The sequence below is a fragment of the Leptonotus elevatus genome, chromosome 1 (genome assembly GCF_054856555.1).
Source record: "Leptonotus elevatus isolate MCC_2025b chromosome 1, RoL_Lele_1.0, whole genome shotgun sequence".
In the NCBI taxonomy this organism is placed as follows: domain Eukaryota; kingdom Metazoa; phylum Chordata; class Actinopteri; order Syngnathiformes; family Syngnathidae; genus Leptonotus; species Leptonotus elevatus.
This window is the reverse complement of record NC_141239.1, coordinates 692,156-709,031: the sequence shown is the minus strand read 5'-3', so window position 1 is coordinate 709,031 and position 16,876 is coordinate 692,156. Positions and strand designations below refer to the sequence as shown.

Genomic DNA, 16,876 nt, shown 5'->3' with positions numbered 1-16,876 from the left:
TTAATTTAAACTTTTGTTTATCCGTGCCACTAACATGCCATCTTAGGCCGAACACGAATGTTGGGAGTTTATTTCCGAACACACCCGTAGTATTCTAGGCTGGCCCTGATGCCCAACAATTTCGGCCTTGAAATGGAGCCGCCATTCAGGAAACTCCCGAAATTGCCGTTGGCCACCAACTCCGTTGTCGTTCCTTTTCATATTTTAGACGGGTCTGGACTGCTGGCAGGCTAGTCTAGTACAGAATATGATTTGGAATTTTCTTGCTGGAATAAGTCGAGACATTGCTTGGATGGCAAAACATGTATGTACCTTTCAACAAAATTAACTCATTCACTGCCATTAACGGCTATATACGTCAAAAATTCATTTGAACTATTTCTGTTAGGTTTTTTTTTCATTTTTGTTAACAAGAGTATGAAAACCTATAATTTTTTTTATTGTACATTTAGAACAGATATAAAATGTATGATTAATCATGAGTTAACTATTGAAGTCATGCGATTAATTATAATTAAACAATTGAATCGTCGGACACCCCTAATTTTGATGTTGTTGAACCTGTTCCAGTTTTTTGAGGATGTGTTTTGGGGCTCAAATTTAAAATGAGTTCATCAGTTTGAACATGAAATATCTTGATTTTGTAATTTATTCAATTGATTATAGGCCGAAAAACGATTTGCACAGACATAGAAATGAAACCCATTTTAATTGATGAAAAGGCAGGACAGACAAACCTGTTGCATATTTTTCCAATTATCTCGGGGGGAAATAAAATGTAAATAGAAGCGGCACTGTCTTTTTGGTCAAATAAGTGTGATGAATCCCAAATTTTTTAATTTGTCATCAAGTGTTTGAATGGAAAGAAAAAAAATGGCACCTTTAAAAACACTTGAATTCAGTGATGTCGTTGACCCTTTTTCCCCATTTTTTTTTTTTTATCCAAAAGTCAATTGAGGGCCAGTTTAATCTACAATTGATTCATTGTTTTTTATGTCAATTTTTTGTCCACGTGTCTACTATAGCTGTACTGTGTCTTATGCAAGGGACATTACGGTGGCCCTGAAGAGTCAAATTACAAAAAATGAAATGATGTCACTGAGTTTATAAAAGGTTAGGTTTATATCGCACATATTATGAAAAACGAATTGCTTATATTTAAATAGGTCTGCTCACCCATCAAGTGTCATATTACACAATCAAGCAAAGAGGATACCTTCGAAGTTGGATTCTTTACTGCGATCCCAAATATTCGGCACAAGATCGCATGTTGGGAAAGTGGTGGAGACCACCATATTTCAAAGGGTTTTGCACTTTACGTATTTCGGAGGATTTTGCGCGAGTGCCACAAAATGAAATTTGTGATGGAATTGGAAGTAGTAAACAAACATTGCCGACAATAAAATCATTGCGCCAACAGATAAAAAAATGTCAAAGCCAAGTTTGTCTATCCAGAGTTGAGGTACCACAAACCGGATTGACAAATACGTACAATTGAACCGTATCAGAACAATCAAATTCGAGCAGATTTTTGTAAATCAAGCCCAAAATCGATTATTTCCCAAAACACGTCTGGGCGTACTATTCCTAATTTTGCCGGATTGTGACGTAAAAGTTGATCTGCTCCCGTTGTCATGGTAACAAAAACCGCGCTTGCCATCGGCCCCGCAGTAGACGGGAACGAGTTTAAGCAGCGGCTCATTTGCATGAGACAACAGAGTTTACGTTTATTTCAACCTTTTCATGCAATTCACTGACATGGAATCTTCCCGGAATAAATACAGAGAAAGAAGATTGCCAAAAAACAAAACAAACCCGTTCCCAGTTGAACATGAATTGTCACGAAGCTAAAATAATCCACGTGTGTGATTCGCACGCTGCGAGTCGTGCGCCCCTTTGCGAGCAAGATGGAGCTCGACACAAGCACGTATCATTGGAAAACCGGCTCTCGCCGTTTCTAACCCCGCTGACGCCTGATTGTTGTTGAAGTGGCGGCGGAAGAGAGCGCGTCAAAGCGTCTCCAGCCTGCCTGAGGGCCGCTTCCATATGCGGCGGCACAAAAGCGCAGTCGGCGGCGCGATTGCCGTGTCACGTCCTCGTCCGAGAAAAGTCGCTCCGTCTTCATCGTCCTCTTGTCTGCGGTGACGCGCCGCCGTTTGCATGACTTGTCGCAGCATCAATCACACTATTAAGCCGCCGACGGTTGCTCGTTCGCAGGCAGCGGAGGTCGCGAGAAGTGCGAGCGTGAAAAGAAAGAGCACGAAATTTAGCGCAAAGAAAAACATCCCACGCAGACATAAAAGCAATTAAAGCTGCAAGCAGCGATAACACACCCTGAAATTCTCTGAATGATGCATGACGTTAAATGGCGTCGGCAAAGAAAATCTTTGCATTGGAGCCGGTCTTGGATCGTTGATTCCGATTGGGTTCGTTCAAGGCTGGACTGGCACAAAAAATCAGCCCAGACATTTTTTGACTTACGTCCGCCGTTCCGGCCGAGTTCCATGTTTCAGTTTGCGATCTATATTCAAACTGGATTTACTGACTGGTCCCTTTTGGGGTAAAATGTAGGAAATAAATAATTAACTCATCCAAACCCAAAAACGTGTAAATGTTTTTTAATACTTTGTCCTTCACTCCCAAATACGTGTTTATACCTTCTTTTTTTTTTTATGTAAGAGCATACAGACGTCTTTGATGCAGCTTCTGACATGAAGATGTGGATTAAAGCAATGGCAGTTATTACAAAAAAACGACCAGCAGGTGGCAGCAGAGTATAAGAGATCAACCAAGGCCATGTTGCAACAAGCTTTTTTTTTTGGACAGTTTTTCACCAGGAATGTGAATATTGATGAAATTTAGCTATATTCTAATGTTAGTTGCTGCAAAATGGAAACTGATACAAAAAACAAATCCTGATCAAAGAAGAGACTCTAATCTTTCTTTTGGGAGGTTCCATGTTTTTATAGCAATAGAACACAATAGTCAGTGGGCCTTGCAAAATCAGTCCAAATCCAGTAAAACTGGGTCGCTTCAGTGAAAATGGCTGGGAGTGAATGAGTTTAAAAAAAAAAAACACTGCAACTGCCCCAAAAGAGGCCGTCCCACCGGGCATCTGCCCTGAATGCCACATAGCCAGTCCAGCCCTGGGCTCATTTAAAGACTTTGTCAAGTGAATTGAAAAGTTTGTTTATAAATACATGAAGATAGTTGATAGAGACGTGCAAGTACTGAAATGTATGCAATATTCAGTGAATTGTAATGTGCACGACGCTAGCTAGCTAGCTAAGACCACACTGCAATAATACATCTTCCCTCCAGGAATTCCGTGAGTCTGGCCACTTTAGAGCGCCTCGTGGTCCGCCAAGAGCGAGTGCATTACGAAATGTTGTATTCCATCAGAGGCTGAGTGGATACGTTTTCACAGCTCAAAAAAGGTACGAGATGAAGTTGCATCTACTTTTCCAGGTTGTAGTCCTGGTATTTGATTGACAGGTGCCAGATGCCCCCCCCCCCCCCCCTCGTAAGGTCGCCTCGACATTAGTTGATGGTATGCTCCTTTTTTTTTTTTACTTGCGGATTTTCCGAACTTTCACAGTAACCCCCACATATTTACGGTACGGCATTTTTACATATCCGAATTGCTCTGCCGCCATCTGATGGCATTTTGGATCCGAAAAGACAAAAGTAGCCCTTTGCTACCACCTTGTGGCATCTATAGGCAATGACAGGGTGTTGATTATTCTTGGATTTTCAGTATTTGTGGTTAGTCATAAATCTGTTGTGAATCACAGAGGTTCACTGTACATCCAAATGTGCCCCTCCCCCTCCCTTCGGAATTGTTGCTATCGGCTTGTTGTCTTGTCAATTGAATGAGATTTCGGGTCAAATCGAACCTGCGCGCTGACGTTCGATTCAAGCTTATATCGAGTTTGTGGATGGTGGTCAGATTGAGGTGATTTCAAAAGTAAGAAATGCAAAGAGAAACATGGGTGACATATTTGGTAAGTAAACACATTTTGGGTGTGAACGTGCCCTTAAAAAAAAAAAAACTCGTTACGTGAGACGTCTTCCATCTTTGAAAAACATCAAAAGTATAACTTTATATTGAACTCGCTATCAGTGCCGACACACACACACACACAAAATGATTGACATTGCTGCTCGCTGCTCGCACCTTCGCAGCATGAGGAGAAAAGCAAAACGTGGGCTCGTGACTTTGAACGCCTCGCGTGCGACGCTTCGGCAGCAGCCTTGAAATCGTTTCCCCCCCAACGAGCGTCAATCAAGATTCAGCTCGCGTTCCCAAGGCGGGTTCGGCATCCGATCACGTTTGGCGTCCCTCGGCGACGACTCCGTCCCCGCTGCGGTTGGCCGGGAGGGGGGCGGGGCTCCAGTCGGGCTGGTAGAAGTGGATGTCGAAGGTCCGCGCCCAGTCGGCGAAGACCCGCTTCTCGGTGATGAAGCGATGGTGGCTGCCCCGTCGGCCGCGCTCGTGCGATATGTACATGGCGCACTCGTCGGGGCCCCGCGGCTCGTAGTAGTGGTAGGGCACCGATGGGTGGGCGGGGTCCCTGCTGTGGGCGCGCGACAAAGCATGTCTGAGGCACAAATTCTACGAGACTTGAATTTACGCTGTATTGCATTTTTTTTTTTTTTTTTTTTTTTTTTTTTAAGTGGCGTCTTTTTGTTTGTTTTTTGCATTGTTCCCTCAAAATAACTCCAAATGTAGCCTTCAAACCGAAACCCCTGGCAACTGCAGGGCCGAAGTGAAAATGCCCAAAATGTCAATATTTTGTGTGGCCACCATTATTTTTGCAGTACTCCGACATGGCTGGCATTATACTGCCTCCTGGTGGCCAAGGTGGCCATACCAGAAGGAGCAACACAATGAATTGTGCAGCATGAGATCATGATGCACTGTTTAATTCTTTGCATATTTTTTTTATTACATACTTAACATTTTCAAGGATGGCACAAAAACGGCAAACCAACATTTAAGTTTTTCCACAAAAATCAACTCGCTCATCATTTTAATATTATTGAGCTACTTCTGTGTTTATCCTGCATATCATTCCAAATCTGCAAACAAAAGATTAGGCCGACTCCCATTTTAGTAGAAGACCTGGTTGAAGTGCGAACGAAGCCATGCCTGCCATCTAGTGGTGAATAGAGATGTAACAATATCTAAACATCTTGATACGATAATTATCACGATATTGTTGGCGATACAATTGTAAAAAAACACACAGACAATATTGTGCTTTTGTCCAATATGGAAAATATTATAAATAAAAAAGATATCAATATAATATATATGCATATTGAGGCACTTCACATTGAGTTCCTCCGCATTTCGACTCGCTTCACAAGCATATTACGTTCCCATCTCATCTGACCATTAGCCTGGATTTTAAACATAAAAGGGCCAAAACGTGCCTTGTGCAAATTAAACTGCACTGAACAACTCGCCACCAGAGGGTGCTAGAACTGCACAAATGGAAATCAACCTTAATTTTTTAACCGATGTGCTGCTTTTAATATCGTGACATGATGACGCCGATATATTGTGGCAGTTTTAATATCGCGATATGACGATATTGCTGTTATCGTTACATGCCTAGTGGTGAATGGTGATATTACAACTTAAAATGGCAGTCAATGCATATTCAGTTTGGCACCCACGAATTTGCTTCTTTGTGGATTAAACAACCCAAAAAATCGAGTATTTATGTTTTTACGGGATTTATTTATTTATTTACCGTATTTTTTTTTACTGCTAATATTGCCTCAATTTCAGAATTTTTGCTTGATCTTCACATGAAACACGATTTGCATAAAATGTCTGTCTGCGATAACGGTTGCGGTCTTTCATGAAACCGCATACAAAATGAACGCATACTGTTTCGACAGACCCGCTTGGAAATATAGAATAGCACAAAAAGCAACGTCATTCATTTTCCGCCACAGAAAAATAATATCCTAAAACCGTTGAAACGTTATCGTCACCCAAATTTGTTGAGTGTAATTTGTGAATTTTCACGGCAAATTTTCATGATATCGGTAGCATTTACGCGAGAGAACGACAGTCCACAAAAAAAGGTCTGCGATGTTCGAATATCATGTCGGAACATTTGAGTCAAAATGAGTGCGTTCATTTCAAGTACCTTTAACGCCGCAAATGTTTTACTTGCAAATCCCAGCAGCAGACGTGCACGTCAACATTTTGCAGTGACACATTTAATAATAACTCGTAGGTTTTTGGAGACGGATTAAGTTGTCATTTACAATTTTCACAAGTTACTTCATGTTAAAGATGAAAGATCTTAACATGGAAAGAAAAATGCACTGCGGTCTCACCAATGTCTTAAAAATGATGCCATCTAGTGGCAGAAAAATTACCTTAACACTTGTTTTGTTTTTTTACAGTACATCTTTTTAATTTTAACTAAATTTTATGAAATATTATGAAATGACTATCAATGACTAAAAGATGCAGCCATTATAATTAACAAGTAACTTACTATCAAATTTTGCGATTAATCGTGAGTTAACTATTGAAGTGGTGATGAATTACTATTCAAACATTTGAATCGCCGGGCACGCCTGATTTGAGAGTGCACATGCTTTGGAAGGACGACACGTCCTGTTTTTCTTTAACGCTCGTGGCCAATTTCATGGCGTTAAGACGAGGCCAGTTTTCTTTTTTGGGGCCGGTCTCAATCCTCCATCCTTGGTTTTACACCAGCTCATCCTTTTTAAAGACCCGCTGTTCACACCGGCACCAACACGAATCTGTCGCTACTGCCTCCGACGTTGCTGAAATATTCATGATGCGATCTTTACGCGTGCCAACATTGTGGATGCGCTTCTTTTTTTTCTTTTTTTTTTTGCATCTCCACCGCTCTCACCTGCAGAAGTCGGGCGAGACCATGCCGTAAACGTTGATCCTGTCGCACAGCTCCAGGGCGATGGTCATCGTGAACCAGCCGGTGCTCAGCCACGAGTTGGATATCCTCCTGCGAGAGAGGGAGGGAGCGGCCGGCGGTCAGATGGAGCGCGCCTTTGATTTTTTGCATGCCATTAAGCCAAGAACGTCTCAATCCGCCGCGCGATCGTTCGCGTCATTAAAATCCGCCGCCGAGCCGTCGCTCGCGTATCGAGCGACGCAAATGAAGCTCGTCAAATCGCGGAGGCCTTCATCGCAAAGTGGCCTCGCGCGCGCGTCGTCGCAAGGACGAAGCGTCCGATGACGGATGACCAGACGGACGATTTTCTTTTCTCTTGAGCAGGGAAGAAAAAAAAAACCTCTTTCGATGTAAGAAGTCCTTCAGACCCTCAACGGCGCTGCCAGATGACAAGATGTCAGTTTGCTGTGCATTTTTCACGGCTTCGCCGTCGTGACTGCGTTGGAGAGAAAAAACAGAAACTAAACGAAATGAAATCGGAAAGTTCAGCTCCATGTTCAAGCTTAAAAATGAAAAGGAGAAATGTGTCATTGAAAACTTTAATTTTTGTTACCAAAAATCTTATGTTGGGTTAATTGAAGGCAAAGTTATTTGCATTCGGTTTATTGACAACGACGTTGTCGTTGATGGTTATGAAAACAAACATGTTTAGTGAAGTCAACTCATTCACTGCCATTGACGGCGTTAGACGTCAAAAATTCATTTGAACTATTTCTATTAGTTTAACATTTTTTTCCATTTTTGTGAACAAGAGTATGAAAGCCTAGAATTTTTTTGGTACATTTAGAACAGATATAAAATTGGTGATTAATCGTTAGTTAACTAGTGAAGTCATTAATTACGATTACACATTTTAATCACCTGATGCCCCTAATTTTTTATTATCTTTTCTTTCTTTATTTATTTTTTTAAGAAAGATTACAAAAAAATTAGGGGCATCAGGTGATTACAATTTTTAATCGTAATTATTCGCATGACTTCACTAGTTAACTCACGATTAATCACAAATTTTATATCTGTTCTAATACAATAAAATAATTCTAGGTTTTCATACTCTTGTTAACAAAAGTGGGAAAATTTTTAAACTAATAGAAATAGTTCAAATGAATTTTTGACGTCTATAGCCGTCGATGGCAGTGAATGAGTTAATATGTTATTTGTGACCTGACTGGTCTAAACTTGACATTCTGATTCATGTTACATTTTTGGAATATGACTTATGCAGCAAAATTCTGCCATTTTTATCCATCTCAGGGGGCGGCCATTTTGCCACTTGCTCATCTCAGGTAACAACCAATCACAGCTGAGCTTCCTGTTCCTAAAGAAAGCACAAGCGATCGGGAGTCACGCGCCGCCACGCCGTGCTTTCGTCATTCACCAGATGTGTTCGAGATTTTGATGGTCCCTTTAGGAACGCGACGGAGGCCGACATTGCTTTCTTTTTAGGAGTTTCACGTTGCTCGTCACTACGCACCGAATGCGTGGCCACGTAAATAACAATGGCGGCGTACGTCCAAGTAAAGTTTCGACAAAATGCATCTCATAGTTGTTAGTAATAATATAGAACAAACTTGTCATTGCAGTCGGGGTTCCTTTTTAATGAAAAAAACAAAAACGACATTGTTTGATTTATTGAAGACTAAATTGTCTTTGCTGTTTACAAAAAAAGCCCTCATGATGCCAACTTGTCCTCAGCGTACATCATTGAAGACTAAAAATGTCCAAACAACTTCCATGTTGGGTTCACTGAGGACACGAACACGCTTGAAGTTGACAAAAACACTTCTTGGTCTTTGATGTTTTCTGAAAACTCGTTATGTTCATTGACGACAAATTGATGTCGCGTGTTCACAAACAGAAAACTGTCAGCGAGCGCCGGCATGAATGCTTTTTTTTTTTTTTTTAATTATTCTTTTGCCCGCCTTTCATCTTCTCGAGGCGACGTCCTCACGAGGAACCCGCGTGTCCTCATCGTTGCCGTGTTTGTACGCGCGTGTCGATGAATAACGCGCCGGCGAACGCCGCCAGCGGAAAAACACAAATATTTATGCTTTTGTCCCGTCGTGTTTGCTCGCTACTTTTCTCGGCAGAATCCGCCAGTTTAACGAGCTCTTTAATTGCGTATTTGATTTTGCTCCACGTGTTTGAGGTTCGAACGAGCTTTTTCCGAAACGGGCTTTACGGGGGAATCTGCATCCAAATGAGAAATGAAAGCTTTTGATGACGGGCCTTAACTCACTTTACTCGAGAAAAAAAAAAAAAAAAAAAAGATGAAGCAGCAAATACGAATCCATTTCAACGCATTTACATGTTTGTTAAGTGTTTCTTAGAACAAATTTAAACTAAATCTATTCTGGATGCAAATTCAATTATAGTTCATATGAATCCAAATGAACTTTGACCCCATAGCAAGCAAACAACAAGGGTGAGAAAAATGACAGTACAAAGTCATGGTTTGATGAAATCAAATGCATCCAGAACATCGCTCGTTATTTTGATAATACGAGCGGTCGGAACAAACCTGAGCAAAAAAGAATTGCGATCGGCTGTTAGCGAGCAAATCAGTGCGTTTATTTTGTTTTCTACTCGATCCTGCTCGTATTATGAGTGTCGAGCAACGATTTGGATGTTTGCGTTTTATTTCATGAAGCTGCGCATGACAATGACTTTTCTAACGATAGCACAAATATTAGCAAGGGGGCGGGACTATACTGTTAAAATATTATTATTGCTATGTATCGGTTTCTTTTTTTTTTTTTGACAAATACGCTTCAATAGTAGTTCTGTGTTACCAAAATATCCGTTTTGCGATGTCGTACTTTTCCAGTTTCAATACACGCTTGTCCACAATCAATCTATTTTGCATAAGGGTGTGAAATGTTTAATGAACTTTAAAACTTGAATGTGCCTCGTGATAAGAGTATTTCTCGATCTAAAAAGATGTTGTATGCTTTTATAAAGCACAACGTGTCGTGCCATTTCTCCTAATTAAAATGCACATGAAAACATTTTTGTTTCTGGGGAAAGCTGGAACGGATTAATGGCGTATCCATTCATTTTAAAGGGGAAAAATGATTTGGCAATCATCGATACCTTAAAATAATCGCCTAAGTCAAATCATTTAAGTATTTGCATCATGAGGAGGAGATTTGGGCAAAAAAGAAACAAAAATGACTTGGGCAATTATTTTAACTCGTTCACTCCCAGCCATTTTCAATGAAGCAACCCCCTTCGCTCGCTCCCGGCAGTTTTACTGGATTTGGACCGATTTTGCAAGGCCCACACAATATTGTGTTCTATTGCTATAAAAACATGGTAGCTACCAAAATAAAGAATAGTCTCTTCTTTCATCAGGAAAAAAGTATATTTCTATCTGTTTCCATTTTGCAGCAATTACTATTAGAATATAGCAAATCTGTTTAAAACAATGGAGGAAAGAGCCTTTTGCAACATGGCCCTGGTTGATCTCTTATACTCTGCTGCCACCTGCTGGCTGTTTTTGTGATAACGACCATTGCTTCAACCGTTCTCTTTAGTTCAGAGGCTGCATCAAAGCCTTCTGTATGCTTTAGCATAATTATTATTATTTTTAACATTTAAAAAAAAACGTATGAATATGTTTTGGGGACCACGATAATAATTCAAATAGAACGTATTTATACTTCTTTGGGAGCAAATGCGTGAAGAGGGTGACGATTTGAGTTCCGAGCGTAGTCACGGAACGAACAAATCGAAATCTTATCTCGACTGTGCGATTTTCTTTTTCCTAAATTCCACGAGATTGATTTTCTCTTTCTCCTCCTTTCGTCTAATTAATGACTGGGGAACAAAAAGCAGATTCATTTAGTTTTAAAAGACACTTAATCAGTCTCCCGAACACACACTGAGAGACGTCTGTTCGCTCCTCTGCTGCTGTTATTAAAATATGAAGATGTAAAAAAAAAACGCTCCTCGCGCCGTTAATGACTTTAACTCGAACAGCGGGACGAAAACGCAAAGGGTTCTAATAAACGCAAACGTGCAGGCGCGTTGATTGCACCGTCGGCGCGGTTACCCGGCGGAAGCAGTTAATGTTTTTATTTTAAGTGCACTGAACGCGCAACAGCAAGTTCAACTCTTCACAATCATTCATTCCTGATGTCGCGGCGGCGGGAAAACGGGAAATGAGAAGAAGAGCGGTCGCTCAATCACGGCAAACGTTTGTCGTGATTCAAGTGGCCGGGGCGGGATGGATGTCCGAGCCCCCGGCCCCCCCGGCCCCCGCCCCCCGGCCCCCTCCCCCCGAGCCCCTTCACGAGGCAATTTCCCCGCCGGTGTCCATCCGAACCCAAGTGGCGTTCAATCTCCTCCGCCGCGGCGGACAAAAGCTCGAGCGGCGCGGCCGCAACCCATCGAGTTGCTTTTTTATTCACTGCCGCCCCACAGCTTTACCAAAGGTCGTCCTGGAAGCCATTACGGAGGAGATTGTCTCCTTGAGCGGGTAAAACGCGGAGGTGCATTTCAACAAACAAACAAGGGCACGGAGTCGAACGATTACCTCTGCCAAGGCTTTCTGCGGCGTGAAATGGAACTTGGCCGAATGGAAATGGCTTCAAAAGCGCAACCTTCACCATCGCAACATCCGCAGAATGCAATTCTTTGTGCACCTTGAATTCTTCTCACGAGGCATACGGAACCGGTTTAAAAAAAAGAAAAAGAAAAAAATATTTCAACGTTTACAAAACAAATTTGGATTTGTTGAATTTTGTTGGGGTTCGAGACGACTCGCAGGGCAAACATTTCTCGACGTCCTGAACAAAATCTGGGCTCTTCACTTTTTATTGGGGGGTGTCTAAGGCAAACCTGTGCACGAATCAGCATCTTGATAAGGCACAACTGTGAGGTGGGATGGATTAACTCGGCAAAGGAGAAGTGCTCACTATCACAGATTGAGACTGAACAATATTTGAGAGAAATTCTGATGTCGTCGTGGATGTGGAAAAAGTTTGAGATTATTTGAGTTCATCTCATTAAAAAAAATGGGAGCAAAAACAAAATGTTTTCTTTTTGGGAATCCATTTTCGCTGCATGTATAAAAGATCCACTCAAATATGATTTTATGTTCTGGTTTAAAAGACCCTCACATAAATGTGACATTCAAGGACAGCACAAAACTGCTCAGCTTTTTTCACCAAAATCACTCAAACTTTAATATAATTGAGGTCCAAATATGACAAAATATTTGAGGCCGACTCGCGTTTTAGTATCGAGCTGTAAAAGACGCGTTGCAAGCCGTGGCTGCCATCTTGTGGGGAATGCTGATATTACAACTCAAAACCAGTCGACCGCAGATTCACACATTTGCAGATTCTTTTTCATTTTTAATATTTAATAGTTTTGAATTTTCTGGTTATTTCCGGCATAACCCCAAAAAAGGTTATTTGTGGAAAATGTATCTTGAATGTTTATTGGCATTTTCTGAAGAATGTTTGCAAAAAAAAAAAGAAATCGTCATTTTAACGGCATCTTAAGGCCCGTCGGGAGTCGGACAGCGTTTGGCCGACGGCATCGGAGCAGTCGTGAAGTCGGATCGAGTTGGAATACGTTGGGGGGCGTTTCCAGCAAATTCCACATGTCGAATCGGCGTCGGGGCAAGAAGTGCGAGTGACAACGCGGATAAACGCGACTCCGCTCAACTTTATGTTTTTCACGACGGCACACGTGAATTTTAAAGTTCCCCATAAAAACGATATGATCGTATTTCGGCAAGAAGATTAAAGTGGTTTAAAAAGTCCTTATTGCGTTTTGGAGGTCGGAAAATGTGACAGTTTGTCCGACTTGGTGGCTTCAAAGCTGAGATCGATGCGGTAAATAGACATCGTTTGCATTTATTTATTTGTATTTATTTAAAATAGTCGCCGTTCCTCCACCTCGGCCCGACGTCCGCGGAGCGTCCAAGTCAGCGCAGCCCGGCGGGAGCAATTCAATCGGAGCGGCGAAGTCGCCAACCGACGATCGGTCGCAGCCGGGAGTCGACTCCGGTGTGAGTTGTTTACGTTTTTATATCCCGCCCCCGTAAAGAGGTTGCCGGTTGCCTTTGGGAATAATGACTACTGCCGCCGATGGTACGGAGGGGAATTACGTCTGGCGCATACGCTGAAGGTACGTAATAGTCGTGTCGGCGTCGGCGTGTATTTACGTCGTTTTTCTACGCGACGTGTCGACGTCGGTCACATTTGGCCGAAGTGGTTTTGGTGTGTTCGGTTCACTGAAGTCTCAACTGTCTTTGATATTTTAAACGCGAACGTTCATTGAAGACTCTACGCTGTCTTTGATGTTCATAATGTGTTGAGTTAATCTAAGACGAATTTGTCTGTTTCTAAAAAAAAAAACGCACATGAGGTTAATTGAAACTTGGTCTTTGACACAAAAGCATCTTTTGGGTTGAGTTTCATCGACGGATTTAGTTCGGATGCTAACGAGAGCGCCGAGCACGACGTTTATTGGAGGCGAAATTGTCTTTGATGTTCCAAAACATGGCTGCTCGTTGCCGCGTCAGTTATTCTTAGTATTTCCAAACTACTTCTTTGGACACTTTGAGCTTTCTTTGAAAACTGGCATTCAATTTCATTGAAGACTAAATCATGTCCAATGCTAACGAAAACATAGCTTCATTCAAAACTAAGAGTTCTCTTTGATGTTCATGAAAACGCGTCAGTTCAGGTTTACATTGTGTTTGATGTTTCAGATATTCTGGACATTGAGTGTTACAAAAAACGTGACGTTAGCTTAACGAACGTCTTTGAAGATTTCAAATATTGAATTGGATGAATTGCTAACATGTCCTCTGAAACGAGGTCGGCATGCGAATGGTACGTCCGCACGGTGAAGAACCACTTTTATAGACATTTCAGGAACTTGACTATATGAGTCATGGTTTCCCCCCTGGCCCCCCCCAATGAAAGATTTCTGGCTACGCCCCTGCTCGGACGTTACCTGTCCTTGCCGGTTTCCCGCTTGAAGAGCTCGTCGAACTGCAGCATCTTCTGCCAGGAGATGATGTAGACTTTGAGCGCGGGCAGCACTTGGCTCATGAGCCGCAGGTTGTTGTACACCAGGCCCTTCCCATCGCGGCGCATGTAGCCGCCGGGCCCCCAGAAGATGAAAACGGCGTCCTGGCTGGCGTTGAGCAGCCGGTGGCCGCCGCGCAGCACGCGCTGCATGCTGGAGTGAGCGATGACGCGCAGCGACGTGCGGCGGCCCACGTCGGACGCGTAGCCCCCCGCGGCCGGCGCGTCGTTCATGCGGATGACGCACTCGGCGCCGTCGATCTCCCGGCCGCGGCCGCCCCCGATCAGGTGGCCCGAGCTGGTCACCAGGGCGCACGTCCGGCAGTGCATCTTGAGGGGCTGAGCAAAGCGGGGGGGCGGGAAGAGCGGGGAAAGCGAGCAGCAGTCATTCGGGGGGCAAAATGGGTTCGTCGTGCGGAGGAGGGTGCGATCGGACGCGTTCCGTTGGAGGAGTTTGTGAAATAAAACCTCTGAAGGCCAAACATTGCGCAACATTCAGAAATGTGTCAAAATGCTGGACTTCCTGTTAGCAAGTTGAAACCAACAACCGGGAAAGCTTTACTAAAAGTCTGCAGGGGGCGCCATTGAGCCATTTTTTTCAAAATCACTTAAGAACAAACAAGTTTGCTCTGTATTATTTATTTGGTTGTAACATAAATATGAGATTCATTTGGCAAGAATAATTTCCAGTTCAATACATTTTGTAGACATTTCGTTTGGATGTACGCCGCCATTGTTATTTACGTCACTACGCATTCAGTGCGTAGTGACTTAGAATGGCGCCTATAAAGAAAGCAAGTTAAAAAAAATATATATATATATATAAATATATTTAAAAAATAAAAAAATTAAAATAAATTAAAAAAAAGAAAGCAAGTTAAAAAAAATAAAAAAATATATAAATATATTTAAAAAATAAAAAAATTAAAATAAAAAAAAAAAAAAGAAAGCAAGTTAAAAAAAATAAAAAAATATATTAAAAAAATAAAATAAAAATAAAAAAAAGAAAGCAAGTTAAAAAAAAATAAAAAAAAATAAAAATATATATTTAAAAAATAAAAAAATTAAAATAAATTTAAAAAAAGAAAGCAAGTTAAGCCTCCGTCGCGTTCCAAAAGAAACCACATGCGATTGGGACCCCCCCCCCCCCCCACGCCGTGCTCTCGTCATTCACCAGACGCATTCACGAGTTTTGATCGCCCCTTTAGGAACGCTGACCTTGCTTTCTTCATAGACGTTTCGCATTGCTCGAACTCCGCCATTCTACGTCGCTACGCACTGAATGCGATGCAACGTCAATAACAATGGCGGCGTACGTCCAAATAAAAATTCTACAAAATGTATTGAACTGGAAAAGATTTTTGACAAATGCTAGTAACAATCAAATAAATAATAGAGAGCAAACTTGTCGGGCTTGTTCGAGTTTGTCCCACACGTAAGCCGCACCTGACTATAAGCCGCACCTGACTATAAGCCGCACCTGACTATAAGCCGCAGATGTTTTAATGTGACGACATCGGGTTCCCGCTACTTTTTTTCCATAATGAGGGTGCAAATGGTCTCGCCCTCGTTCTCTCTCTCCTATATTTGGTTTGTTTTGCTCTGCCTGACGTTCTTACGCTTCCTTCATGGTGCGCCGCCTTGTGATCTGATGGATAAGCCGCACCTTTGTATTAGCCGCAGGGTCGAATGCAAGTGAAAAAAGTAGCGGCTTACGGTCCAGAAATAACAAAATGCTCTTTCAAGTTTACAAAACCTCTGCAATGTGTGCACTCCATCATCTAAATTGTTTTCATTCAAATTTAGCAACCACAAACGTGTAACACGCCATGTTTGTCCAACGGCAAGTCGAACCCCCTCCCGATCCTCGAAAGGTTGCGTCTCGCGGTTGGTTCGTTCAGACGGATGCAAAACAGACCTGAGCAAGTTCTGTGGATGCGTTTGAGGTTTCAAACGCTTTGTTGACAAATGTGGAGCGGCGCCACCTGCTGGGTGCGTGCAGCTTGTTATCGCAAAGGACGCCAGCAAAGGATTCTCGCGCCCGCGTTCGTCGGATAGACGCGGCTGACGTTGCGGAAGGCAAGGGAACGATCACACGAATCCGCGAGCAGCAAAAACGAACTCAACCCGAATGTTGTGGAACGCGCACTGCTGGCGATTACTGGCGTTGCAACTGCAAACTTAATGAATGCCGCTGATTTCCGTGACAAACTGTTGTTGCCGCCGACATCAACCGGAAATCACGTCCGATCGCTAAATAAAGACACTCGAGAAAAAGCTCGACTTGATTTCCGCTGACGTTGTAGAATGCGGCGCCTGTTTCTAGCGTTAGCGGCTAGCCGCTAGCCGCTAAGCAACTCGGCTGGTTCGAGCCGTCGGACTGCTTTGTTCAAAAGCGGTTTTAATCGGCGAAATTGCTTCCGTGATTCTGATGTCACTTCGTCTCTCGAGAAGCGAATATCGTTTAAATTGAGGAGAAATTGTCGACGATTCCCGCATAAAAATGAAAACCACTTGCTTGCATTTCTGATGTTTCCCAACGCAACGCAATGCAACGACTTCCTCGACGTGACGACAAATGGCGGATTGTCGCGCTTTTGTTTCTGACCGCCATCCAAAGATTGTCGTCGTCAAATGAGATTTCATTTAATTCAAGACCGATTGTTCCTCAACTTGTACATTTGGTCGCAGGAAGACTCCATTTTCTCCGTGTCAGTTTTTCAACCCCAAATATTTGCACATTGCGTTTGCTGTAGATTCCATTTTTTTAACCACGTTTCCGATCATGTGCATTGAAGACTCCGATTTGAACAAAAACACGTCCATTACATTCATACAAGACTAAATTGTCTTTTTTAC

General features: G+C 42.5%; 1 protein-coding gene across 2 annotated transcripts in view; it reads right to left on the bottom strand.

Annotated features, from left to right (window-relative positions):
- Positions 1 to 692: 692 nt before the first annotated feature.
- The window catches only part of st6galnac5a (ST6 (alpha-N-acetyl-neuraminyl-2,3-beta-galactosyl-1,3)-N-acetylgalactosaminide alpha-2,6-sialyltransferase 5a), a 41,261-nt gene continuing 25,077 nt past the window's right edge, over positions 693 to 16,876 (bottom strand). For both annotated transcript variants that reach the window (XM_086088461.1, XM_086089320.1), the window contains exons 3-5: positions 13,944 to 14,356; positions 6,912 to 7,019; positions 693 to 4,577 (exon numbers count right to left, since the gene is read on the bottom strand). In XM_086088461.1, the coding sequence (XP_085944587.1) occupies positions 4,328 to 4,577; positions 6,912 to 7,019; positions 13,944 to 14,356 (771 nt within the window). In that variant the 3' untranslated portion in view covers positions 693 to 4,327. The remainder of the gene's footprint in view (positions 4,578 to 6,911; positions 7,020 to 13,943; positions 14,357 to 16,876) is intronic.